The sequence below is a fragment of the Nelusetta ayraudi genome, unplaced genomic scaffold, assembly GCF_046127955.1.
Source record: "Nelusetta ayraudi isolate G7.1 ecotype Tasmania unplaced genomic scaffold, CSIRO-AGI_Nayr_v1 ptg000185l, whole genome shotgun sequence".
In the NCBI taxonomy this organism is placed as follows: domain Eukaryota; kingdom Metazoa; phylum Chordata; class Actinopteri; order Tetraodontiformes; family Monacanthidae; genus Nelusetta; species Nelusetta ayraudi.
Window position 1 is genome coordinate 105,111 of NW_027466234.1, and position 25,577 is coordinate 130,687.

At 55.5% G+C, this 25,577-nt stretch overlaps 4 protein-coding genes across 4 annotated transcripts; 2 read left to right on the plus strand and 2 right to left on the minus strand.

Annotated features, from left to right (window-relative positions):
* Positions 1-897: 897 nt before the first annotated feature.
* On the minus strand, positions 898-10,624 carry LOC142881188 (cytochrome P450 2K1-like). The gene is made up of 15 exons (XM_076015297.1): positions 10,352-10,624; positions 10,102-10,264; positions 8,675-8,824; positions 8,438-8,598; positions 8,183-8,362; positions 5,200-5,201; positions 4,047-4,221; positions 3,804-3,966; positions 3,574-3,723; positions 3,339-3,499; positions 3,069-3,248; positions 2,346-2,484; positions 1,907-2,091; positions 1,438-1,579; positions 898-1,321 (listed from the first exon to the last, which is right to left on the minus strand). The coding sequence occupies exons 1-15, from the start codon at positions 10,556-10,558 to the stop codon at positions 1,134-1,136; spliced, it is 2,346 nt and encodes a 781-aa protein (XP_075871412.1). The 5' UTR covers positions 10,559-10,624; the 3' UTR covers positions 898-1,133.
* A 963-nt stretch (positions 10,625-11,587) lies between these two features.
* Positions 11,588-16,320, plus strand: zbtb1 (zinc finger and BTB domain containing 1). Its single transcript, XM_076015292.1, has 2 exons — positions 11,588-11,996; positions 12,951-16,320. Exons 1-2 carry the CDS (start codon positions 11,689-11,691, stop codon positions 15,130-15,132), a joined length of 2,490 nt encoding a protein of 829 aa, XP_075871407.1. The 5' UTR covers positions 11,588-11,688; the 3' UTR covers positions 15,133-16,320.
* An 897-nt stretch (positions 16,321-17,217) lies between these two features.
* On the plus strand, positions 17,218-18,684 carry LOC142881173 (cerebellin-1-like). Its single transcript, XM_076015265.1, has 2 exons — positions 17,218-17,458; positions 18,353-18,684. The coding sequence occupies exons 1-2, from the start codon at positions 17,233-17,235 to the stop codon at positions 18,622-18,624; spliced, it is 498 nt and encodes a 165-aa protein (XP_075871380.1). The 5' UTR covers positions 17,218-17,232; the 3' UTR covers positions 18,625-18,684.
* Positions 18,685-19,263: 579 nt separating this feature from the next.
* Positions 19,264-25,158, minus strand: myh6 (myosin, heavy chain 6, cardiac muscle, alpha). Its single transcript, XM_076015291.1, has one exon. It carries the CDS (start codon positions 25,066-25,068, stop codon positions 19,264-19,266), a length of 5,805 nt encoding a protein of 1,934 aa, XP_075871406.1. The 5' UTR covers positions 25,069-25,158.
* Between the last annotated feature and the right edge of the window lie 419 nt (positions 25,159-25,577).

Consider the following 25,577-nt stretch of genomic DNA (forward strand, 5'->3'; position numbering starts at 1 on the left):
GACAAACTTCCCCTCCTTGTCCAGGAAGTGGGCGGGGTTGAAGTTGTGTGGCTCCTCCCACTCGTTCTCATCCAACAGGACAGAGGCCAGCAGGGGGAGCACCGTCGTCCCCTGGACACAAACACAAAAACAATTCCTTTCCCTTCCTGCGACCTTGATGTTTGAGAGGGCAACAGAGGGCGCTATTGAGCAGAGCAAACCGGATCTCAAGCTTCCAGGGTCGGGGTGAAGCCGGCAGCAGATATTAAACATCACAATATTCTGTCCAACATGAATGAGTTGGAGGCTGTCCAGCGGTACCCAGCCTGTGAAGCGACGGATCGGTCAACAAAGTCAACGTTACAGTTGCACTGATTGTCACATTCTCAATGATGCAAAATGCATTTATTGCGTCTGACCCGACCCCCGATGGGACGGCGAGCAGCAGCGGCGCCGCGCTCGAGAACCATTGGGTGATCCGACCCCCCAAAATCCAACCTCAAAGTCTGAGTGCCAAGGACAGGGGCAATGGGTGGGTACCATTGTCATCGTCTTTGATACGACCCGGCCAGGATCGAACCCGCAAACTCCCACTGTCAAGACACTATATATAGATACCATTAGACCACTGAGCTGATGACAACCCTGTGACCTTGGTCTGTTTGTGTTAGTCCCGCCCCCTTGCATGCCGACACAGTGGCAGCTGTCACTACCCAGTGGTGAAATGATGAATCTGACTGTGGCGACACAAAAACTCCACCTCCTCGCTTTCCGAACCAACTCCCTCAGTTCCTCATTGGTTAGTGCAGCATGCAGAACACCTAGCCAATCAGTGACCAGGCGAGGCGGGTGGGAAAGTGTCTCCACCACTTGAACACCACAACATTCCACTCAAATCAACAGAATGTCTGTCACAGATTTTTCTTTTATTTCTTTATTTTGTAATAGAAAAGTTGTCTTGTCACAGTTAAAGATGTAAACACACACACATACAAAAAACAACACTTTTATAAGTCATCATCCTGTCACTTCTTCTCAAGAATAAAACCTCCAGCTTCAGGAGGAAGTCCGGCAACATCCAGCAGGGCTCAAAATAAGGGAGCAACATGTTTGGATTGAATCCAGAAGACACAAGACAGAAGGAAGGCCACGGTTCACATGCAGGCAGTGGCACAGAGTCTGTGAGCAGATGGGTTGAGGGTCAGGCCCACACGTGGGGTCAGATCCAGGTCATCTGCTGACACTCCAGCCGGTGGTGAGAAGCGGAAGTGCTGCAGGAGGGTGGTGAAGAAGATGAAGAGCTCCATCTTGGCCAGACTCTCTCCCATACAAACCCTGCGGCCTGCCGGGGCGAGCGAGTGAGCGAGAGAGAGAGAGAGAGAGAGCAACAGAGAGAGAACATGTCAAGGTCACATGGTCTGCAGATGGCGAGGGTGCGGAGTCGTCACCTTCACCCACCTGCAGAAAAGGGCATGAAGGCGTCTCTCTTCACGAACTTCCCGTCTTTGTCCAGGAAGTGGGCGGGGTGGAAACGACGAGGCTCCTCCCACTCATTCTCGTCATACAGGACGGACATCAGCAGAGGGAACACCGTTGTCCCCTAGAGGTGGGAGAAGGAGTTGAATTCTCCTCAGCTTGTCTTCACCGATGACTGGGGGTGAGGTTGCTTAACCACAGTCACCAGTAAAGGATCAGGGAAAAGGTCCAGGTAAAGGTAAGGGTTGAGGTAAAGGGTCAGGGTAGAGGCCAGGGTAAAGGTCAGAGCCATTATAAAGGTCAGGGTTAGGGTTACAGTAAAGGTTGGGGTAAAGGTCAGAGTAAAGGTTAGGGGGTTAATCATTACGGTAAAGATCAGGGTCAGGGGTCTTCGTGCCAGGGAAAGGGGGTTAAGGTTTGTGATTTCTGGTTGTGACTGGTGGAGTCTCACCTTTGGGATGAAGTGGCCCTGGAAGGTCACGTCCTGGCTGGTCCTGTGAGGCAGCGCCATGGGCAGGATGCAGGCCAACCTCAGGGTCTCGTGGATGACGGCGTCGGTGAAGGGCAGGTTCCTCCGGTCCTCCATCTGCACCTGCCGAGCTCCGATCACGCTGCTGATCTCCTCCTGCACCTGGTCTGCAGGGCAGGAAGTCAAACTTGTGTCATGTCAACTTAAAATGAAAACAAGGTGCCGGCAGGGAACCAGAGAACAACAGGGAGTCTGAGGTTCGGCCTCCTGCTTGTTCACCTTGAGATGTAAATAACTTGAACTTGTGACAGTATCAGTTGTTCAGTTCAGTCTGGACTGGAATGTTTCCTGCTGCTTTCTGGAAAGTCACAGCCCTCCTTCCAGCCTCTTGAAGACAAATCCCAGACTCTCGGTGGCCTACCTTGGATTTCTGGATATTTGCTCATGAGCAGGAGACCCCATCGGATGGTCGTGGCCGTGGTGTCGGTGCCGGCAGTGATCAGGTCGATGGCGGTCAGTGCCAGGTTCTCGGTGTGGAAATTGCTCTTTGTGCCAGATTCCTGCATTAAAACATAAAGTTTTTATACCCGGGAAACACGACAAACTGCTGTGAGGGTCCGACGGACAGCAGAGGGAACAGGACCTCCATCCATGGACCTCCATCCATGGACCTCCATCGTCCCGGAGTCACTACTTTCCTGCTGCTGCTTCCTTAGACCATTGGTTGTTTATAGAGATGGTTTGGTTCCAGAACAACCCCTCCTAAAGTTCGGCGCCACCTGAAGCTTCTGGTCCGTATTGAAATCAAAAAAAGATTCCATGTTTGGATGTGTGGGCGGTACCAGCGGTGAGCAGTGACTGGACATGGCCACTAAACTGTGGCCATGTCCCCAACTTTATGGCCCGCTTTATGGTGATTTAGACCAACAATCAAAGTGTAACTAGTTTGTCACGGTGTTGACATCGACCCCCTTTTATCACTTTGATTCTTTTTGCAACCAACTTTGGCTGTCTCTACTGGCCAGATGACAGAATGCAGGTTTCGCCTCCTCATTGAAATTCAAATCTTCGTCCACATGTTACAGACACCGGAAGAGACACATTATCAGAGTGAAAACTCATGGACCGCCTGGACCGCACCAACCTCCACATTTTGCTCGCGGACCATGAAGGCGTCCACAAAGCCTCTGGGTAGCTGCGGGTTCAACGTCTCTTTCAAACGGTCGAACAGGTGAAGGTTGAGCGTCTTGTTGTCAAAAAACAACTTGTCGAACACCCTCTTGTTTGCGGTGAGTGCACGGACCCACGGGAACAAGTTGAAAATCTGGAAGAGGGGACGAACAGGAATGGACTGGGAGCACCAGGAATGATGAAACATTGGCAACGTCAAGGGTTTTGACAAATCCCGTGTTACCTGTATCGAAGGTGAGCCGCCGACCTCCAGAAACTTGTTGGTTCGGTCCACCAGGGAGGTGAACTCTGGGTCGCCATACTCGAACCTGTAGCCGTAGACCAGCGAGCAGATGATGTTGGACACGGCGCGGTTCACAGGCTTTGTGGTATCGAAAGGCTCTCCTGAAAGAAGAACTACATAAAAACCCAAGTCCGGAATGTTATCTCGATGTGATTCGTCTTGCGGGGACACTGACCCTTGAATCTCTTGAAGACCTCCACCAGGTGGTCACACTCCTCGATGATTTTCTCCTCACAAGATTTCTTTCCCATCCCAAAGTCTCTCAGGTTGGTCAAAGCGAAGCGTCTCATCTCCCGCCACGAGTCCCCGTTGGCCCATGTCAGCCCTGCAGTTCAAACATCTGCTGCTGCACGTCAAACCTAAAAAGACCGATCGGGAACTTCTGCTTCAAGCTCCTCTCCTCACCTTGGTCTTTTGTGGTTTCATACAGCGCCAGCGGTGGATACCTGTCTCCAAACTCCTTGCTGTAGGTGACCAGTGCCTCCTTCACCGTCCGGTACCCGGCCAGAACCACCACCTTCTGGGATCCCAGGTAGACGGTGAAAACGGATCCGTACTTCTTGGAGAGCTGCGGTCAAAGAGAAACCTGGACTTTCAGATGACAAATTCCCAGGAGAGACATCAGTGCGACCAGGCGGAACGACTCACCTCCAGCAACGAGTAGTAGGGTCTCTTGATGTCCACCTGCAGCAGGTTCCCCAGGACAGGAAGAGGTCTGGGTCCTGGGGGGCCCTTCCTGTGGTCTGTCAACCTGTGAGAGGCGGCAAGGTAGAGCAGCGACAGCAGTAGCAGCACAGCCAGCAGGCACACAGAGGTGGGCGAGCTTAGAACAAAGTCACAGAGTCCCATGATAGTACACAGAGGAGAGCAGAGAGGCCTTTTGTAGAAGTTTCAGAGAATAATCTGAGCCAAGAAATGGGCGGGATGATCAAAGGTCCTTAGATTAAACAATTCTTTAAAAAAAAAAAAGGCTATTAAAAGCTTCCACAAACAAAGTTTATTGAGAACCTTTGAAACCATCACGGTTTGGCTTTTAAAGGTCCAGTAAGCAGGTCACCAGGACACGACCAGGCGACCAAACCTTCCAGTAACACAAATATCACATTTTTCATTTCAAACTTATTTTCCACCTGTTGTTTCTGAATTCCTGGCCAGGCCGAAGGTCTCAGCACCACATGCAGAATTTCTTTCTGTTGCTCCTCAACGATGAGTCACTGGTCAGGACGAACCAGAGACACAGTTTCTAACCCGAGATGGCTGCTGCTGCTGCTGCTGCTGCTGCTGGGAAAGCAAGCCCATCAAGTCCAGTCGTGACTGGCCTGGTGGGAAAAACTGGGTCAGGACAAAAAAAAAAAACCTCACCAGGTGATGCCAGGATGGTTGCCCATCAAACTTGTTTGTCTGCGTGACTTTGTTTGGCCAGTCGAGAGCCAATAAACGTGAGTCTGTCAGCACACCGCCTCCTCTTGGCTTCTCTTGCTGGAACTGTGACTCTCTTCAAATTTACAATCAACACTCATTATTGCCCTCGTCATTGTACTTCGTAAACGAAGTGAAGCAGATTATAAAACACACAACTCTTGTCGACCTTGAACCTCAACCTCGGTGGAAGCAGCCGGCAGACGTCTTGGTTTTTCCCTTTCAGGCGTCGATGTCACGATTCCCGTGACCCTGTTGGCAGCTTTGCCACGTTGCCCAACCAGAAAAGTCACAAGCTGTGTCCCCATGACCCTTAGAATTAAATATAAACCTAAATGTGGCAACAAAAGCTCGTAACGGAAACACGTACATTTCAAAAAACCTCTCAAACACGGCTCAAGGGTTTTGGCTCTCATCGGGTGGTTTTCCACACGGATCTCATCGCACAAGTGTCACGGAAACACTTTGTTCACATTGACACGTCAGCGGACGAGACGTACGGGGTCACGTGACCAGTTCACTGACCAGTGAAAATGGCGCGTTATGATTGGACGGAGGAGGAAAAAAAAAACAAAAACAACCACTTTTGACAGAAAACAAACGTAAACAAACAAAATCAAACGTAATTCTTGTAAATCTTGCGAGACGAGATTTCAGTAGAATCACGTCTTATGGAACACCTGCAAATCGCAATTGTACTTTGTCAACATTTTTTAAATATTGCTTTTATTTCACGAAAAGCTGTCATGGACACGCAGCTATTGACATTTGGAACACATTCGAGATTTCGACTTCCTTCCGACGACCTTTAGTGACCTTCAGTCTGACACGATCGTTTATCTTCATGGAAGAGTCGTTACTGGCGGCGCTCCAGCCAGGAAAATGACCCACTGACCTTTGACCTGGTGACGTGGTGACCTTCCCCTCAGTCAACACGAGACAGAGCGCTGCCCGCTGGTGTACAGCGTCTCCTTCAGTGGTTTCACCCTCCTGCCTGTTCTGAATCTACCATTTTTTCACCACTAGAGGCCGACTAAGAGACCGCTAATTCCAGGGGTGCGACTATTTTAAATCTCATATTTTGACAAATATCCATCAAATTATTAAAATCATCCATCATTCATCATGAGACGCTAGTCGAGGGCGGCGCTGAGGGTGTGATGGGGGCGGGGCCAGGGTAAACTGGAGAAGCTCAGGCCGGTCGAACAGCCACTGTGACTGTGGAAGGTGATTCAGTGGAATCAGATGTGGCTCAGACAGCAAGATACACACACAGGCAAACACACAGACACACACACAGACACACAACCGTCGCTGTCAATAAAGTTTGCTGGACTGGATTCCTGCTGACCTGCTTTCTGTGGCTGCAGGTTGTGTGACGGTGGTTGATTATTACCTTTATTCACAGACAATAAAAGTCATTACTCTGAGACCAGTTGAAGTGTAACCAGCTCATGGCCACATGTAGTTTATTTATTTATTTTCCAGTGGATCTACACCATCGGTACTTCTGAACCTTGTTGACCTTTCAGCAGCAGCTCCTCCGTGACCTCCCCGACCTCACCGTCGAGCGACGGCTCGCAGCTTCTGGTTCAGCGGGTTTTGGCTGCCGCAGAGAGTCAGGCTGAGTTGCTGCACCGAGACGCCCTCCGGAGGGCAGAAGCGGAACTGCTGCAGGAGGTTGGAGATGAAGAGGAAGAGCTCCATCCTGGCCAGACTCTCTCCTGGACAAGCTCTGCGGCCTGCCAGACACACAAACAAACAAACAAACAACAGACAACAAACAAACATCAGCCTCCAAAAAAATGTCAAATCGCTTGGAGTTCTGGCTGGGGGCCACCAGGCTGGAGGCTACCAGGCTGGGGGCCACCAGGCTGTAGGCCACCAGGCTGTAGGCTACCAGGCTGGAGACCACCAGGCTGTAGGCTACCAGGCTGGAGACCACCAGGCTGTAGGCCACCAGGCTGGGGGCCACCAGGCTGGAGGCTACCAGGTTGGAGGCCACCAGGCTGTAGGCCACCAGGCTGTGGGCCACCAGGCTATAGGCCACCAGGCTGGGGGCCACCAGGCTGTAGGCCACCAGGCTGGGGGCCACCAGGCTGGAGACAACCAGGCTGGAGGTGACCAACCGGCAGAGAACGGCAGGAAGGCGTCTCGCTTGACAAACTTCCCCTCCTTGTCCAGGAAGTGGGCGGGGTTGAAGTTGTGTGGCTCCTCCCACTCGTTCTCATCCAACAGGACAGAGGCCAGCAGGGGGAGCACCGTCGTCCCCTGGACACAAACACAAAAACAATTCCTTTCCCTTCCTGCGACCTTGATGTTTGTTTTTGTGAGTGTGTGACTTTGTTTGTTTGTTTGTTTGTTTGTTTGTGCCTCTATAAGCATCATAGTTGTTGGATCTGTGTTGTTGACATTGAATATGCTGCCATACACAACATTCCACTGTGCAGATCTGTTTTGTGTGTTTGTCAAGTTGTGGAGATTGAGCGCCCCCCCCCCCCGCAATGCAGGTCCTCTGGCTCCCCCTACAGGCCAAAGACGGGCAATGCAGGCTGATTGGCAGCTCTTCATGGTGTGCACAGCGTATGGACAGATCAGTCGGTGACCCACCGCAGCACCAACAGAACTGAACCGAACCAGTCCAAAATGGTCAGAGCTAAACAGAACCGGTCGGAGCCAGTTTGAACAGAACCAAACCGGTCTGAGCTGAAAAGAACTTTTCAAAATCGATCCAAACTGCTTTGAGTTCTTTCATTGGCAAATTAAACACAGATGAAAACCGATCCAAACTGCACAGGGACTGGACTGGTTCAGAGAGACTGGACCTCAGTGGCCCAGTTCTGCCTGAGGAGCTGACCCTGACCTTCGGGATGAAGTGACCCTGGAAGGTCACGTCCTTGCAGGTCCTGTGAGGCAGCGACGTGGGCGAGATGTTGGCCAGCCTCTGCGTCTCATGGACCACAGCGTTGGTGAAGTGCAGAACCTTCCGGTCCTCCAGCTGCACCTGGCGGCTCCCCACCACCCGGCTCAGCTCCTCCTGGACCCGGGCTGCAAGACGGCTGGACTCAGGACCTGCTCAGTCTGCGTGACGCCGCCTCGCTAGAGGCTCCTACCTTGGATCTCCGGGTGCTTTGTCATGAACAGGAGTCCCCACCTCAATGTGGTTGATGTGGTGTCAGATCCGGCAGCAAACAAGTTCATGATGGTGTGCAGAAGGTTCTGGTCGTGATAGTGGCTGTCGGTGATCCCAGAGTTCTGCAGGAGAAGATCGAATGAGTTGTGGCTGCTGTTCTTTGCTGAGGTCACTGGTCACAGTTCTGACAGTTGAGGCATATGTCCTTGATTTGCCGGGTTTATTTTCTCACCTCCAGGTTTTGCTGGTGGACCAAGAAGGCGTCAACCAAACACCTGCACTTCTGGGGATCCAGACTCTCCTTCAAACTGGTGCACAAATCCCAGTTGTGCTTCTTGCTGATGGCACTGAGTTGGTGAAACTCTTTCCGGTTCTTGACCCACTTAAAGAGCCACGGAAAGTCGTTGTACATCTGCAGAATATTCAGATTATTATCAAATATTGTTTCATTTCTGCTGAGCAGTTGGACGTCGGAGGAAAACTGCACCTGGACCGAAGGAGAAAACATGAGCTCAGTGCGTCTCCTGGTTCTGGCCACCAGGTGGCTGAACTCCTGGTGGCCGTAGTCAAACCTGCGACCGTACACCATGGAGCAGATGATGTTGGAGATGGCGGAGGAGGCCAGCAGGCTCGGGTTGAAGGCTTCTCCTGCAGACGCCACAACAGAAAACACCTGCAGTCCACTTCCTGTCCAGGTTGCTGGTGTGGAGACGACGATACTCACCCTTAAACTTCTTCATGGCCTGGACCAGGTGGCCCGACTCCTCGCAGATCTTCTCCTCGCAGGCCTTCCTCCCCATCCCAAAGTCCTTCAGGTTGGTCAGAGCGAAGCGCCGCATCTCCCGCCACGAGTCGCCATTGGACCAGATGATCCCTGAGTGAAGGAGTGCGACGGCTCAGAGTCTGATAAATCACCTTTGACCTTTGGCCTCTGGCCCTGAGGGGTGATGAGTGAAATATAAGAGGAAGCAGCTGATTTTGATTTGCACCGACTGCCGAAGGTTTTCAGTGAGGAGCTGCTGAAGGTGTGGAATCTCAGCAGTATGACCCCATCTGGTGACCCCCACTGGTGACCCTAACTAGTGACCCTGACTAGTGACCCTGACTGGGGTCATCAGTTGGTGACCCCATCTGGTGACCCTAACTAGTGACCCTGACTGGGGTCACCAGTTGGTACTGGTGACCAGTTGGTGACCCCATCTGGTGACGCCTACTGATGACCCCGCCTTACAACCTGAGCAGCCGTGAGGTGCAGACCACCACTCACAACAACCCCGCTGGACAACGGACCTGGTAATGCTGCTACTGATCAGCCTGCATTGTTCCCATTAACCTCCACTACCACAAACTGCAAACCATAGTGAACAATAACACACGGTGCTCGTGGATCGGTGGTTGATTGTGCGCAAAGTGAAAACAAACACAACAAAAGCGATTTTCAAACCTCCTGTTTTACTTTTTATTGATTTTCTTTTGGGTCGGCCAGCGGACTGGGATATTGAGGCAGGAAAGCTAAAAAAAAAATAGTTAGCAACACCGCGTGCTTCAGGTGTTCTTAGCTGCTGCTGCTGCTGCTGCTGCTGTGGCTGCTGCTGCTGCTGCTGCACGAGGTTCAACATATCAAACTGTGTCTCCTTCTGGAGGCTCCCTGACCCCACCCCTGACTCTTTACACCCTGATTGTTCTGAGCTGACATGAAGTGTTGAAATATCAGAAAAGAAAGATTACCCTATGACCCTTTATGGTCAAAGATGAGCATAAAGCATCGGTACATTTCCATTGCCCTGACGGCCAAATTCTACTGTTACTATTATTCAGTCATTTTTGGTCACCAAAAACCACCCCATAGGTCGTTCCTGGCACTGAAGGACATGCAGGAGCGGTTTGAGTGTCTTGTATCACCGGACAGTCTGGAGCTGAAACCTGACAGGTGGGTTAAATATCCATACATTGGATAATCAAGAGAGGAAAGGGGGGTGGGGGGGGGGGGGGGTAGAGAGAGGGAGTACTGCAGCAACCAGACCAAACTTTGGAACTGACACAGCAGGATGTTGTTTTAGATGACACATTAACAAGAATAAAGTGGTCAACTATTTGTGTGTGTGTGTGTGTGTGTGTGTGTGTGTGTGTGTGTGTGTGTGTGCAACCCACCGTGTCCTTCACTGAATTCAGCCATAACGCGAATCGGCTGTCGGTCTCCGAACTCCTCACCCCAGGTGACCAGCGCCTCCCTCACAGTCTGGTATCCGGCCAGCACCACCACCTTCTTGGGCCCCAGGTAGACGGTGAAGACGGAGCCGTACTTCTTGGAGAGCTGCAGGCAGGAGCACCGGGGAGAGATTGTGACGGACGGGCGGGTGGAGACACGATGGTGCCAAGTGGCCCGGAGACGCCGGCTTACCTCCAGAAGTGTCTGCCAGCGATTGCTGAGGTCCAGCTGCAGCAGGTTCCCCACCAGGGGCAGCGGCCACGGCCCTGGAGGCTCCTTGTGGCTCCGCTGGGACGAGCGACTGGAGTACCAGAGCAGGAGCAGCAGCAGCAGCAGCAGCACGGTGCCACTCAGGGAGAAAGGAGAGACGCTCTGGAGGAGAGGATCCCAAAGGGCCATGGTCCTGGTCCTGGTTCTGGTGAAGGTCCAAGTGCTTCTGCTGCACAATAAACAACGACTGAGCCAACGTGATGAGGAGATCAATGTGATTGGACAAAGAAGACTCCTTGCTCCTCCTCCTCCGTCCACTGAGGAGGAGGAGCAGCAGAGAGAGAGACAAAGTTTCAAATTAAACACTGTTTATTCACCGGTGGGTTCCACTCTGGGTGTGAGACCTCTTTCTGTGGAGTCTGTATGTTCTCCATGTGTCTGCTGGGTTCTCACCATGTTCTCCATGTTCTTCCTGTGTCTGCTGGGTTCTCACCATGTTCTCCCTGTGTCTGCTGGGTTCTCAACACGTTCTCCCTGTGTCTGCTGGGTTCTCACCATGTTCTCCATGTTCTCCCTGTGTCTGCTGGGTTCTCACCATGTTCTCCATGTTCTCCCTGTGTCTGCTGGGTTCTCACCACGTTCTCCATGTTCTCCCTGTGTCTGCTGGGTTCTCACCACGTTCTCCATGTGTCTGCTGGGTTCTCTTAATGTTCTCCAGCTTCCTCCCACACTCACGAAAACATGCATGTGAGGTGAATTGGAAACCATAAATTGTCTGTAGGTGTGTGTGCGAATGATTGTTTCTTATTGTTTGTCTCTATGTGGCCCTGCGACGAACTGGGGACTTGACCTTCACCCTATAACAGCTGGGAGAGGCTCCAGCAGACTCCCGTGACCCTGAGCTCAGGAATAAGCAGGTATTGAAAATGGATGGATGGATGAAATTGATGAGTCAACAGCGAATATTCACAGATTTTTATTGTTATCAGGAAGAAGAACCACCATTATTATACTACCTAAGAAGTTAAAATCAGTTTCTGAATTTTATGACGAGCCACATTACATTGTGTTCAAATTTAAGTAAATAATAATAATAATAATAATAATAATAATAATAATAATAATAATAATAATAATAATATAATAATAATAATAATAATAATAATAATAATAAAAACATTTTATTGGAAACAAAACGTTCTGATGTTCGTTCTCTTAAGTGTACTTTAATAATGATACACACTCATTCAACTGACTTAGAAGTCACATTTAAATGACTCATCACATTTATTTATCAGTTTATCGCCCATGTCACGAGTATGTCACGTTCGTCACAAAAAGTTTATTTTGAAGGTCAGCAATGTGACCGGAAATGTTTTATTTTGTCTCTGCGCCACATTTCCTCCCCGTCGGCTTGTGCGGAAGTTCTTTCATCCTGCAGGAGGAGGAGGAGAAGAAGAAGAAGAAGATCGGGGAGGAAGAAGAGGAAGAGGAGCCCCAGCTTCGTCTCAACTTTCTTCCCGAGGGCGACAACACACCGCCCGGAGCGGAAACTTCCTCCTGTAGGGGGGGAACTCTCACCGTCCCGCCGCCGACAGCAGCTCCTCCGCCGGCCTCCGGAGCCTCGGTGAGTTGACGGCTCTCCGTCCCGCCCTCCGAGCCGCCTGGCCGGGGAGACGGAAGAGAGCAACCCCCGCGGCCTGCTGCTGCTGCTGCTGCTGCGGCTGCTGCTGCTGCTGCTAGCTGCGTGCGGGTAGCCGTGCGGGGGTGGCGGGACTGTTTGCGGGAGAGACATCAGTGAAACGCGACACTTGCGTTTATGTTTATGTCGGTACATCCTGTTTGCGTTTTTCAAAATAAAAGCGTTGGCGGTGTCGCTCGCTAGCCGTGACACTCAGTGAAATCCAAAGCAAGTTTTCTTTCTTTATGTTTTTCATTCACACTGCAGACGTTTTAACGTCTAAAAGACACGTTGACTCTGACGGTGTAACGACGTGTTGCCGTTTTACGTCGGAGCTCTGCGCCCAGAAGCTTCCGGTCTGGTCGACGCTAGCCGCAGCTAGCTTACTCTAGCTAACCGCCGTGGAGCTCGAAGCTCCATTTTAGCTGCTAGCTGCGGCCGAGTTGGCTCCCCGCTCCACCGGCACTCTGCCGGCGGGTCCCGGTGGTCCACAGCCGGGGCAGAGCGGCCGGCAGGAGGCTCAACAGCCCCGCTGATATTCGGGACTCGGGATTAGTGGGTCCAGGATCCAGCTGTGTAGCTGGTTCAGTTGGTATTTGTGACACTAAAGTGGGAACTATACAGACAGACACTGGACTCATGATAGCGTTTTTTCATCCTTTACTCAGTGTTTTCTGTTGGCTCCACCTCCTCTCTGACGCAGTGTCAGCCCCTCCCATCAACCATCTGAGAGTTTGGCACTAAATATCAGTCTGTCTTGACCTTTGACCTCCAGAATGACCCAGTGTTGGACCATCCAAAGCCAAACGTGATGTTCCGACCTTGATCTCAGAAAGATCCTGTTGTCCTCCACTGACCTTCTTCTCCTTCTTCTTCTTCTTCTTCTCCTGTGGTGTGCAGGGGGAGGCAGGGAGGGAGAAGGAGGATGGCGAGGCCGAGCCACAGCGACCACGTGCTGCAGCAGCTCAACAACCAGCGCGAGTGGGGCTTCCTGTGCGACTGCCTCATCGCCGTGGGCGACACCTACTTCCGGGCGCACAAGGCCGTGCTCGCCGCCTGCAGCTCCTACTTCCGCATGCTCTTCATCCGCGACCAGCAGGGGGCGGGCCGCCTGGACCTGAGCAACATGCGCATCAGCGCCGAGTGCTTCGACCTCATCCTGCAGCTCATGTACCTGGGCCGCATCGCCGTGGGCGGCTACGAGTTCGAGGAGCTCAAGGCCTCCATGGCCCACCTGCAGATGTACTACATCCCCGACTCGCTGGACGACCTGCGCGACATCCGCAGCTCCACCCTCGCCCCCTCCTCCTCCTCCTCCTCCTCCACTTCCACCTCCAGCTCCTCCGCCGGTCCTGTGGGCGGGAAGATGATGTTTGGCGTGCGCATGTTTGACCAGCAGAGGCCCAACGCCACCGGCACCCCTGCCACTGCCGCTGCCGCCGCCACCGGCGAGGCCGAGCGTCTGCCCAAAGTAGCGAGCAGCGCGGCGGCGGGGCGAGCCCTGCCTCCGCCCGCCGTCTCCGTCAGCAGCAGGGCGGCGGCGGCTGAGGAGGCGGCGGCGGCCGTCAAGGGCCCCCTCGCGGCGGCGCCCCTGGTGGCGGAGGGCGGTATGGAGCAACCCTGCGACCTGAGGAAGCGTTCGGGCGGCGGCGGCAAGAGCTCGGCGCTGAAGGAGCGGCCTCGCTTCGGCCGCACCTACACCTGCGACGACTGCGGCTTCGTGTTCAGCTGCGAGAAGCTGCTGATCGAGCACATCCTCACCTGCACCAACCGCAAGGCCTTCCAGCGGCCACCAAGGGGCGCCGGCGAGTCCGCAAAGTCGGCCGAGAGCTCCGCCTCCGAGGGCGGCAGCAGCGGCGGCGGCGGCGGCGGGGAGGAGCAGCGGGTCGCCTGCAAGGGCGAGGAGGAGGACGAGGACGAGGAGGAGGAGGAGGGGTGCGTGTTCGGATCCATGGGGGGCGTGGCCGGATCCATGGGGGGCGTGGCCATCAAGACGGAGGTGGAGATGATCGCGGTGGGCGGCCTGGAGAAGGAGGAGGGCGAGGAGGAGTCGGGCGTCCCGGCCAAACTGCGCAAGGTCAAAGAGGAGGAGGAGGAGCCCGAGGCAGGCGGCGGCGACGCCCCCTGTGAGGTGTGCGGCGAGCTGCTGGCCGAGGAGGACAAGTCGGCCCACTACCTGTCCAGTCACATGGGCCACGTGTGCGCCTGCGGCAGGTGCGGCCAGGTGCTGATCCGAGGGCGGCAGCTGCAGGAGCACGCGGAGCGCTGCGGCGCCGGCGAGGAGGGCGAGGAGGAGGAGGAGGAGGAGGAGGAGGAGGGCGGGGCCTCGCTGCTGCTGCTGGAGGAGGACGGGGAGGAGGGGGAGGGGCCGCACAGCGTGATGAGGATGATGATGATGGAGGAGGAAGAAGACGAGGAGGAGGAGGAGGGCGAGGAGGCGGGCGAGCTCTCCTGCTCGCACTGCGGCCTCCTCTTCCCGACGGAGAGCCTGGCGCTGGAGCACGCCCTGGCCTGCCACCAGGGGGAGCTGCTGCTGCTCCGGCCCCCCCGCACGCCGGACGGCGGCGGCGGCGTTGGCGGCGGCGGCGGCGTCGGCGAGGACGAGCCCGCCAACGCCGCCGCCGCCAACGCCGCCGCCGACGCCGCCGCCGACCACCACCGCCGCAAACACTTCTGCGCCATCTGCGGCCGCGGCTTCTTCCAGCGCTGCCACCTGCGCGAGCACCACACGGTGCACACGCGCCAGAAGCAGTTCGCCTGCGCCACCTGCGGCAAGCAGTTCCTGCGCGAGCGCCAGCTGCGCCTGCACACCGACATGCACCGCGGCGTGGCGCGCTACGTCTGCCCCGTGTGCGAGCAGGGCGCCTTCCTCAAGCACGACCACGTGCGGCACCTGGCGTCGCACCTGGCGGCCGGCGAGGCCGTCTGCCAGGTGTGCTTCCAGATCCTGCCCGGCGCCGAGCAGCTGCGCCGCCACATGGACGCCCACCTGTACGTGTGCGGCGTGTGCGGCGACAAGTTCCGCCTGCGCAAGGACATGCGCAGCCACTACAACTCCCGCCACGCCAAGGTCAGGCTGTAGGGGGCGCTGGCGTGCGCTGATTAAAAGCCATAAATGTGAGAAGAACTACAGAATGGAACCTGCACTTTTCGGGGGGGGGGGGAAACCAGGATGACATAAAAGGACTTTGCTGAAGGTGACCTGAAGGTCACGGCGTTCCAAACGCGCACCCTCACCGCAGCCAATCACACGTCCTCGTCCCGTCGCTATAGCGACCACACAAACGTTCCCGCAGCAGCACCGTTTCTTTTCCATTTGTAGTTTTTCAGTTTCTTTTTTTTTTTGTTTTGTTTTTGTTCCTCTGTCGAAGCCGTCCAGTAGAAATGAAAGAAACCAAAGCCGTAGAAACGGACCAGAACCCGAGTGGGACTGGGTCATGGGGGAAATCCTGTTCGGACTCGGCCGCTTTCCTGGAAGCCTGAAAGTCCCGTCGGGACATAAAGACGAGGTGGACTGAATCGGATCGGCGCCGATCCGCTCTGTCTGGTGCCTTTTAACCCGAGTCGTGTTCTGTGCTTCTGGTCTCGGGAGCCACAGAACCAGAACCCTCCAAGGTTCCACCACGTCCTTTAAGTCCAGTGGGAGAGTTCTGACCGTGCTTTAAGATGTTTTCAGAACCAGCACCGGTTCAAACCAGTTTTAGTCTGGCCCAGCTGGAAATCAGAACTCAGTCACAACAGTTTAGAACCAAATTCATCGAGAGTCTTAAAACCCATCCAGAACCATTGAACCAGGAACTCTGAGGTCAGCAGAACCTTCAGGAAGGTCTGACTGAAGACCTGCAGATCCAGTAGGAACCAGTTTTCAGAGTCCCGACTGGTTTCACACAGTGCTGAACCTCCTTGGACCCAAACCAGGTCCAGGAACACGTGGTACCAGTCGGTCTAAACCTGTCGTTAACAGCAGGTACTGCAGCCAGACTGAAACCAAACTCAGACTGATGGTTCTGTGAGCTGCAGAACTTCCTGCCCGGTGGTTCTGATGAGTTTGACGTTGCCTTAAATCGAAGCAAAAAAATATTTGACTGAACCGGACCCGGTCAGAACCGACCTGGGACCTGATGAACTGAGAATGCGGATGACATCTGTATATGTCACTTCCTGTCCAGCTGGACCCGCCCGTGTCCTGGTGTTGGTTCTGGTCCACTGAACTGAAACTGTCAACAAATTTTTCAGCTTCTCAATAAACCAAAAACTATCTGAGAAGAAACGTCTGGTCTGCTGCTTCTGCCCCACACCTGCTTCACCTGTAGAACTGTCCAGAACCTGGGGGAGTCAGTGAGTGAGTGAGGGAGGGAGGGAGTCAGTGAGGGAGTGAGCCAGTCAGTGAGTCAGTTCTGGATGGACCGGACTTGACAACCCGTGAGCTTTGAACACTGCAGCAGGAAGTTTGAAGACCAGCAGGTTCGGGTTGGAGCTGCTGAGGTCACCTGGTCTCAGCAGGTCGCCACTGGTTCAGGCTGAGTCCTGGGTGAGTGTGGGGCTCCAAGGCGGTCAGGTGGCTGTGCCAGAAGGTCCAGGTCCACCTGCAGCGGTGCGGCTGCTTGTTTGTTTGTTTGTGGGTTCATTGATTAACCAGGAAGATCTTTGATTTCCTGGAATGCAGCCTGGGGGGGTCACAGTCCAGCTCGGCAGGTCTCTGAGCACAGGAGTGGTCTTTGCCGACATGTCGCCGCTGCGCTCTCTGCTGCTGCTGCTGCTGCTGCTGCTGCCGTGTGCTGCCGCCAGCCCTCAGGCGGCTGTCAATGGGACGGAGACGGAGAAGGCCCTCAACCCGGAGAAGCCGGAAGGAGATGACGGAGGAGAAGATGTGGGAGCCCTCCTGCGGCAGCTGAAGGCTCGGGTGGAGGATCTGGAGAGGAAGGTGGAGGAGCAGCAGGAGGCGCAGCAGGAGGAGCGAGGTAAGTGGGCAGCCAACAGGCTCTGGAGGAGAAGCAGGAGTCTGGTGGACGTGTAATCATAAGGCCTGCTTATCAGACTGGCAGTGTGGTGCAGGCCACTCGAGGTACTGCAGCCACAAGCAGCAAAAACAGCTAACCCTAACCCCCCCCCCCACGAGGGACTCCTATTGGACGCGCCGCGCCGCGCGACAGACGGCGGCAAAAGCGCCCTCAGCGCCGTCATGTGGTGGCCCTGCAGTGCACCGAGACGTCCTGCGGGTGTCGCTGTTGGCTTCAGTATTGCCAGTGCCGCTCGTCTCCTGCGTGCAGGTCGAGCCCGCGTGGCGTTCTCCGCCTCGCTGGTGTCCACCGAGCAGTGGAGCCACCAGGGTCCCTTCGCCGGCCCCGAGCGCCTGGTGTTCCGCAAGGTGACCACCAACATCGGCGACGCCTACGACCCCGGCACAGGTGAGCCGAGCGGAGGGGGCGCAAGCGTTCACGTCCTGGACTCAAGCAACAGTCCAGAGTGCGGATCCTTGTGTAAAAATAATAACAAAAAAATAAATAATAAAAGACTTTGGTCAAAGTAAAAGTGCAGATTCAACTCCTCTGCTGTGGGAAAGATCAGGTTCTGAAGTGTACTGAAGTAAAGAGTTAAATATGATGACGTGATACAGAAATCATTTCGGTAAAAAAAAAAAGAAATTAAAAAAGCTGTGACGGAATAGTCTGGACTGAACTGAGCAGAGGTCAGAGGTCAGAGGTCTCGCATGACCTTGGAGATCATTTTGAAGGGCTTTGCAACTCTGGATAGTGGTTAGGGTACTCGGTGACAGTAATAGTACAGGTTAATAGTGAGGTTGGATACACTTTAATAACCACTGTTCATTTTCTACACGTGTGTTTGTCTCTGCACTGAAAACATCCTGAGCAGTGACTGCGAAGCCGAGGAACACTTTTATTTTTTCACTGCACTTACAAAATAGTACAAAATAGGCCCACTTCCAGCAACAATATACAGTGTATTACAATGTATAGCAATAAAACGTTTCGACCAGCAAGGTGTACACGAGGAGGTGGATGTGCCAGTTGCTGAGTTCTTTTCTGTAATTGCAATGTACTGTATGTGAACATTGTGACGGCCCGAGGTGAGCTCCGCTTCCTCCCGTTCCATTTCAAACTAAAATGTGACTATACACACAAAGCAGAACGTAGTCGTAGTTAGTAGAAAGTACAAGTAGTTGAGTACAAATGTAAAAAAAGGTCACCAGTGGAAGAAATACTCGAGCGAAGTAAAGATACCCTGAAAAACCCACGAGTTTGTGTACTCTGGTAGCCAACCTGTGGTCTGCGCCCTCCCAGGGGTCTTCACCGCACCGCGCCAGGGTCTCTACTACGTCCGTCTGACCGGCTGCGTGGGCAGCTCGGGCTCCCTGAATGCGGCGCTGCTGAAGAACGGCGCCAACATGTTTGCCATCTACGACACCAGGGGGAGCCACGGCAGCGCCTCCAACGGCATGACGCTGGTACTGCAGGAGGGCGACCAACTCTCCGTCACCTTGTGGCCCCAGCAGAGCGTCTTTGACCAGAGCCGCCTCAGCACCTTCACCGGCTTCCTGCTCTTCCCCCTGTAGGCGGAGCCAGCGGGGGGTGGGTGGGTGGGAGGAGTCAATTCATTAAAGTGCCTGAAAACAGCTGATCTCCTCTTTTATTTCCCTGAAGCTGAAGGTGGAGGGGGGTGGAGAGGAGACTGATTGGCCGAGGAAGTGAACTGCAAAAATGGGCCACGCCCACTCAGCAGCCAGGACTGTGTTCTAATGGACAGCTCTAACCTGTCCATTAGAACACGGTCCTCTAATATAAACAGGAAGTGGCTGCAGGTGGACTTTTATTCTGAAGATTGGCTGTTTTAAGAAACTACAGCGCATACAGAACTGTTCTAGATTCTCTATTCTAGATCTCTTTATATTGAGATGCTGAACCTCAGCACCAAAACCACCAGGGGGCGACACACACTTGAAAGAAGACAGAAGGAGACTGTGTGTTGCTCTCGAGGGGATTTTATTCACTGACACCAAAGATTCTGACTCTCAGACTTCCTCCAGAGTCGGCAGGGGGGCTTCCAGTGAGGGGGGGGCTTGCAGTGGGCGTGGCCTCCAGGAACACACCTGTCAATCACACAGTCTCGGGTAAGCTTGACGACAACACACAGTTGTACAGTTGAGTAAGATACAAACCCTGAGTGCAGAGCGGTCGGACTCACCCAGCCCTGCTCACTCGTCCAGGCTCTTCTTGGAGGGTCCCGGGTCCCGGGTCCTGGCCCTCAGCTTGTTGACCTGGGATTCGGCCATGTCGGCGCGCTCCTCCGCCTCCTCCAGCTCGTGCTGCAGCTTGCGCAGCTTGGCCACGCCGGCGTTGGAGGCTTCCTCCGCCTCCTCGGCGGCGCGCTTGTAGGCCTTGACCTTGAGCTGCAGCTTGTCGGCCAGGTCCTGCAGACGGGCCACGTTCTTGCGGTCCTCTTCCGCCTGGTACGTCAGCTCCTTGACGCGGCGCTCGTACTTGCGCGCCCCCTTGACTTGCTCGGCCCCCTGCCGCTGCTCCGCTTCCAGCTCGCCCTCCAGCTCCCGGATGCGGGTCTCCAGCTTCTGGAGCTGCTTCTTGCCCCCCCTGGTGGCCACCTGCTCGGCCTCGTCCAGCCGGTGCTGCAGGTCTTTGATGGTCTGCTCCATGTTCTTCTTCATGCGCTCCAGGTGGGCGCTGGTGTCCTGCTCCTTCTTCAGCTCCTCGGCCATCATGGCGGCGTCCGTCACGGCCTTCTTGGCCTTCTCCTCGGCGTTGCGGTTCTCCTGGATGGCCTCCTCCACCTCGCCCTGCAGGTGCAGGAGGTCGGCCTCGTGCTTCTTCTTCTGGCTGATCAGGCCGGTGTTCTGGGCGTGCAGCAGCTGCGTGCGCTCGGCGGCCTCGGTCAGCTCCTGCTCGGCCAGTTTGCGGCTCCTCTCGGTCTGCTCCAGCGCTGCCCGCACCTCCTCCAGCTCCGCCTGGATCAGGTTGTGCCGGCGCTCCAGGAGGCCGGCATTCTCCCGCAGGTCGTCGTGGCCTCGCTGGGTGTCGTCCAGCTGCAGCTGGGCGTCCTTCAGCAGGGCCTGCAGGTTCTTTGTCTGTTTCTGGGCGTCGGCCGCCTGCCGGTTGGCCTGGCCGAGCTGGATCTCCATTTCGTTGAGGTCTCCCTCCATCTTCTTCTTGACCCTCAGGGCCTCGTTGCGGCTCCTGGTCTCGGCCTCCAGCGAGGACTGGAGGGACTCAATGACGCGCTGGTAGTTCCTCTTGGCCTGCTCCGTCTCCTCGTCCTTCTCCGCCACCTTGCGCTCCATTTCGGCCTTCGTCTGGTTGAACTCCAGCTGGGCTCTGAGGGTCTTGCTCTCCTCGTGCTCCAGGGAACCTTCGGCCTCCTCCAGGGCTGACTGCAGCTCGGCCTTCTCCTGCTCCAGCTGCTTGCGGATCTTCTCCAGCTCGTGGGCACTCCTGCCGCCCTCCCCCAGCTGGTCCGTGAGGTCGGAGATCTCCTCCTGGAGGTTCTTGTTCTCCCTCTTTGTGGTCTCCAGCTGGTCCAGGGACTCCTCGTAGGCGTTCTTCAGCTTGAAGAGCTCTGTGCTCAGACAGCGGGCCTCCTTCTGGGAGCCCTCTAGCTCGCACTGCGACTCCTCAAACTTCTGCTTCCACTCGGCCAGGACTTTGTCAAAGGCCCGTTGCTTCTTGTCCAGGGCGGCGGACGCTGCATTAGATCTCTCCAGGTCCAGCATCAGGTCTTCGATCTCATTCTGGAGCCGGTGCTTGGTCTTCTCCAGGGACGAACACTTGGCGTTCACGGCCTCGACCGCCTCCTCGGCCTCCTGCAGCCTCTGGACCAGCTTCTTCTTGGCCTCCTCCAGTTCTTCGGTTCTCTGGATGGCGTCTGTCTCGTACTTGGTCCTCCAGGCCGACACCTCGGTGTTGGACTTGGACAGCGCCCTCTGGAGCTCGGCCTTGGCCTCCTGCTCTTCCTCGAACTGCTCCCTGAGGAGATCGCAGTCGTGGCGGGCAGACTGCACAGCGTGCGCCAGGGCGTTCTTGGCCTTGACCTCCTCCTCCAACTGCCGGCGGAGGTCCTCCACCTGCTGGTTGTAGGAGTTCTTGCCCCTGGTCAGCTGAGACACCAGGCACTCCTTCTCCTCCAGCTGCCGGGCCAGCTCTCCGTTCTCGGTGAGCAGCTTGGCCCTGTGGGTGGTCAGGTCGGCGACGGTCCGCTGAGCCTCCTCCTGGCGGCTCCGCAGCTCGTTGACGTTGTCCTCCATGGTGCGGCACATCTTCTCCACGTTGCACTTGGCCTTGGCCACGCTCTCCACGTTGGAGTAGAGGTCGTCCAGCTCCAGCCTCAGCTCGCTCTTCTCCTTCTCCAGCTTCTGCTTGACCCGCTGCAGGTTGTCGATCTGCTCCCCCAGCTCGGCCACGCTGTCGGCGTTCTTCTTCCTCAGCGTGGCGGCCGTGGCCTCGTGCTGCAGCGTTGACTCCTCCAGCTCCCGCCGCAGCTTCTGGAACTCGGCATCTCTCTTCTTGTTGAGTTCCACCTGTGCCGAGGTGGCGCCGCCGGCCTCCTCCAGACGCTCGCTGATGTCCTCCAGCTCGCGGGACAGGTCCGAGCGCTGCTTCTCCACCTTGGCCCGGGCGGCTCGCTCAGCGTCCAGCTCCTCCTCTAGCTCCTCGATCCTCGCCTGGTTCTCCTTCAGCTTCTTCTGGAGCTGGACGCCGGCCACCTGCTCGTCCTCCAGCCTGGAGTTTGTTTGGACAATCTCAAAGTCCTTCTTCTTCAGCCTCTCCTCCAGCTGCTGCTTGTCATTCTCCAAGTCCATCAAGCTCTCCTGGGTCAGTTTGACATCTCCCTCCAGCTTCCTCTTTGAGCGCTCCAGGTCCAGCCGGACCTTCTTCTCCTGCTCCAGTGAGCCCTCCAGGTCATCCAGTTGCTGCTCCAGCTTAATTTTGGCTTTGCTCAAACTGTTGGCCTTGTCCTCCTCACTCTGGAGGTCATCCAGGGTCTGCTGGTGAGCCTCCTGCAGTGCCTTCTTCTCTTTGGTCAGTTTCATGATGTTCTCGTCCTGGGAGGCCATCTCCTCCGTCAGGTTCTTCACCTTGTTCTCCGTGGCATGCTTTTCTTTCTCCACCTTGGCCAGAGTCAGCTCCAGGTCGTCAATGTCCTTCTTCAGCTCTGAGCATTCGTCCTCCAGCTTCCGTTTCTTGGCCGTCAGATCTGCGTTGAGCTCCTCCTCGTCCTCCAGCCTCTCTGTCAACTCCTTCAGTTTGGCCTCCAGCTGGATCTTGCTCTTGATGAGCTGCTCGCAGCGTTCCTCAGCGTCCGTCAGGGTGTCCTGCTCAGACTGAATCTGCAGCGTCAGGTCGTTCTTCTCTTGGAGAAGAGTCACTATTTTTTCCTCCAGTTCCTTCCGCCGCGTCTCAGACTTCTCCAGAGCTTCCTTGAGCTTGCCAAACTCGTCCTTCATGTTAGCCATCTCCTTCTCGGCCTCGGCGCTCTTCAGCAGGGGCTTGATCTTGAAGAAGAGCTTCATCCAGGGCCAGTTCTTCACACCCAGGAAGGAGCGCAGGTTCCACTGGATGACCATCAGGGCGTCCCGCCGCTCCACCAGCTTGGTGAACTGCGCCCTCATGAGGATGGCCCGGGCGTTGGCCTGTATGCGGGTGATGATTCGGGAGAGCTGTTCGTCCCGCATCTCCTCCAGAGTGCCCAGCAGGCCAGCCTTGAAGAACACCTTGGTGTGGCCAAACTTGTACTGGGTGTGGTCGATGTCCAGGGAGCCCAGCAGCTTCTCGGCGCTCTTCTTGCAGTCGATGAACTGGCCCTCGGGGATGGCTGAGGGGTTGAGGATCCTGTAGCGCTGCTTGAAGTCCCCGTAGAGGACCCGGTTGGGGAAACCCTTCCTGCAGATCCTGATGCCCTCCAGGACACCGTTGCAGCGCAGCTGGTGCATCACCAGGCAGTTGTCCATCACCCCCGGAGTTTTTCTCTCATTGGGGATCAGACAGCGGACAAAGTGGGGATGCGTGGTCTTGAGGTTGGTCATCAGCTTGTTCAGGTTCTCCCTGTGGAGAGCAGACACAGTCTGGAAGGAGGAGCCCTTCTTCTTCGCTCCTTTCCCGCCAGCTTTGTCGCCATCGGCTCCAGCGTAGGCGGAGAACAGATTGCTCAGGACTTTCACTGACGATTTTTGATAAAGGCCGACCACAGTCTCATTCAGCGGGTCCTTGTTCTTTACCAGCCAGTTGGAGATGTTGTAGTCCACCGTTCCAGCGTAGTGGACCAGGGCAAAATGGGCCTCGGCCTTCCCCTTGGCCGCCCTGGGCTTCTCAAACATCTTGTTTTTCCCCAGGTGGTTGTCGTAGAGCTTGGCCTTGAAGGTCTGGTCGCTGGCTTTAGGAAACATACACTCCTCCTCCAGGATGGACATGATTCCCAGCGGCTTCTCGATGAGGTCGATGCAAGCCTGCAGGTCCATCCCAAAGTCGATGAACTCCCAGTCGATCCCTTCTTTCTTGTACTCTTCTTGCTCCAGGACAAACATGTGGTGGTTGAAGAACTGCTGCAGCTTCTCGTTGGTGAAGTTGATGCACAGCTGCTCAAAGGTGTTGTAGTCAAAGATCTCAAAACCCGCAATGTCCAGAACCCCGATGAAGTACTGCCGGTGCTGCTTGGTGTCCAGCGACTGGTTTATTCTCACCACCATCCAGTTGAACATCTTCTCGTACACCGACTTGGCCAGGGCGCCCAGCGCGTAGTAGACCTGGTCCACGCTCTGGCCTTTGGTGACGTACTCGTTCCCCACCTTTACCCGCGGGTGGCACAGCCCCTTGATGAGGTCGGCCGAGTTCAGGCCCATCAGGTAAGCCGATTTGTCGGCGGCCTCGGTCCCGTCGGGCTCGGCTTGCTCCTCACGCTGCTTCTGCTTGAACTTCATGTTGCCGTAGTGCATGATGGCGCCGGTCAGCTTGTAGATGCCTGCCTTCTCGTCGGCCGTGAAGCCCAGCACGTCGAAGGCGCTGTCGGTGGCCAGCAGCTCCTCGGCGTCGTTGATGGAGGCCACCGTCACCTCTCCTTGGGAGATGTAGGAGTAGTCGTAGGGGTTGTTAGTGATCAGCAGCAGGTCCAGCAGCTCGGGCTTCTGGTTGGATAGGATCTGGTAGAAGATGTGGTAGTTCCTCTCAGCCTTCAGCTGAAAGGTGACCCGGGACTTCTCCAGCAGGTACGTCTCCACGTCAGCTGACGACAGCTTGCCGCTGGGGCCAAAGTGGATCCGGATGAACTTTCCAAACCGGGACGAGTTGTCGTTCCTCAGCGTTTTGGCATTTCCGAAGGCCTCCAGGGCCGGGTTGGCCTGGATGATCTGGTCCTCCAGAGTCCCCTTGCTGGTGTCCTTCTTGCCCCCGCCGCCGACCGCTGCAATGCTGGCGAAATACTGGATGACCCTCTTGGTGTTGACCGTCTTCCCAGCGCCGGATTCCCCGGTGATGAGGACGGACTGGTTCTCCCGGTCAGTCAGCATGTACTGGTAGGCGTTGTCGGAGATGGAGAAGATGTGGGGCGGCGCCTCGGTCCTCTTCTTCCCCCGGTAGGCCGCCACCACCTCGGCGTCGTAGACCGGCAGCCACTTGTAGGGGTTGACAGTCACGCAGAAGAGGCCGGAGTAGGTGTAGATCATCCAGGCGGCGTAGCGCTCCTTGAGGTTGAAGAGCACGGCGGGCTCGTGGAGGAAGGTGAACATGGCCATGTCCTCGATCTTGTCGAACTTGGGTGGGTTCTGGGGGTGGACGTCCGACTCCTTCACCGTGACGGTGTTCCCGTCCTCCTTCTTTACCGTCACCTTGTCCCTGTCCTTGCTCTGGACCTGGCCCTTCATGTATTCCACCTTCTCGTCCACCACGAAGCACTCGGTCTTGATGTCGAAGGCCCTGGTCTGGGCTTCCAGGCGCTCCTTCTCCGACTTCCTTAGGAACGGAGCCGCCTTCCCGAACTCGGCCATCAGAACGTCAGACATGGTTGCGAGCTGCGAGGATGGAGTTGGGGTTCGCAGTGTGGGTCCGGCGGCGAGCGGTCCGGCAGTTTTTAAAAGCCCCTCCTGCACCAAATTAGGAGAAAAGCTGTGGGAGTGATGGAGCGAGCGAGTGGCTAAATGTGTCTCAGCTGTGAAGGGGTGGGGGAGGGGGGGGCGTGCGGGTGGAGGCCAGATCCAGGACCTTTGGCTGTCAGAGTCCATTTTAGGGAAGGATGCTCTCCCCGGCCTGTGATAGCAGGACCACACCTCCTCAGTGTCTCCTCACAGGACATCGTGTCTTCTTATCACCTTGAAGCCCTTCAATACGCAACGCAACGCAACACAACACAACACAACACAACACCATCTTCTCTGTTCTCATTAACAGCTTCTCTGGCTCTGGTTCTTCCCAGAAATCTCTTTGCCAAACACTCCAAACTCTCCAAACTGCCTCTGGAAGGGAACGCTGTTGGGCCGAGGGGTTGCAGCGGGATGGGGCGGTGGCGTCTGCT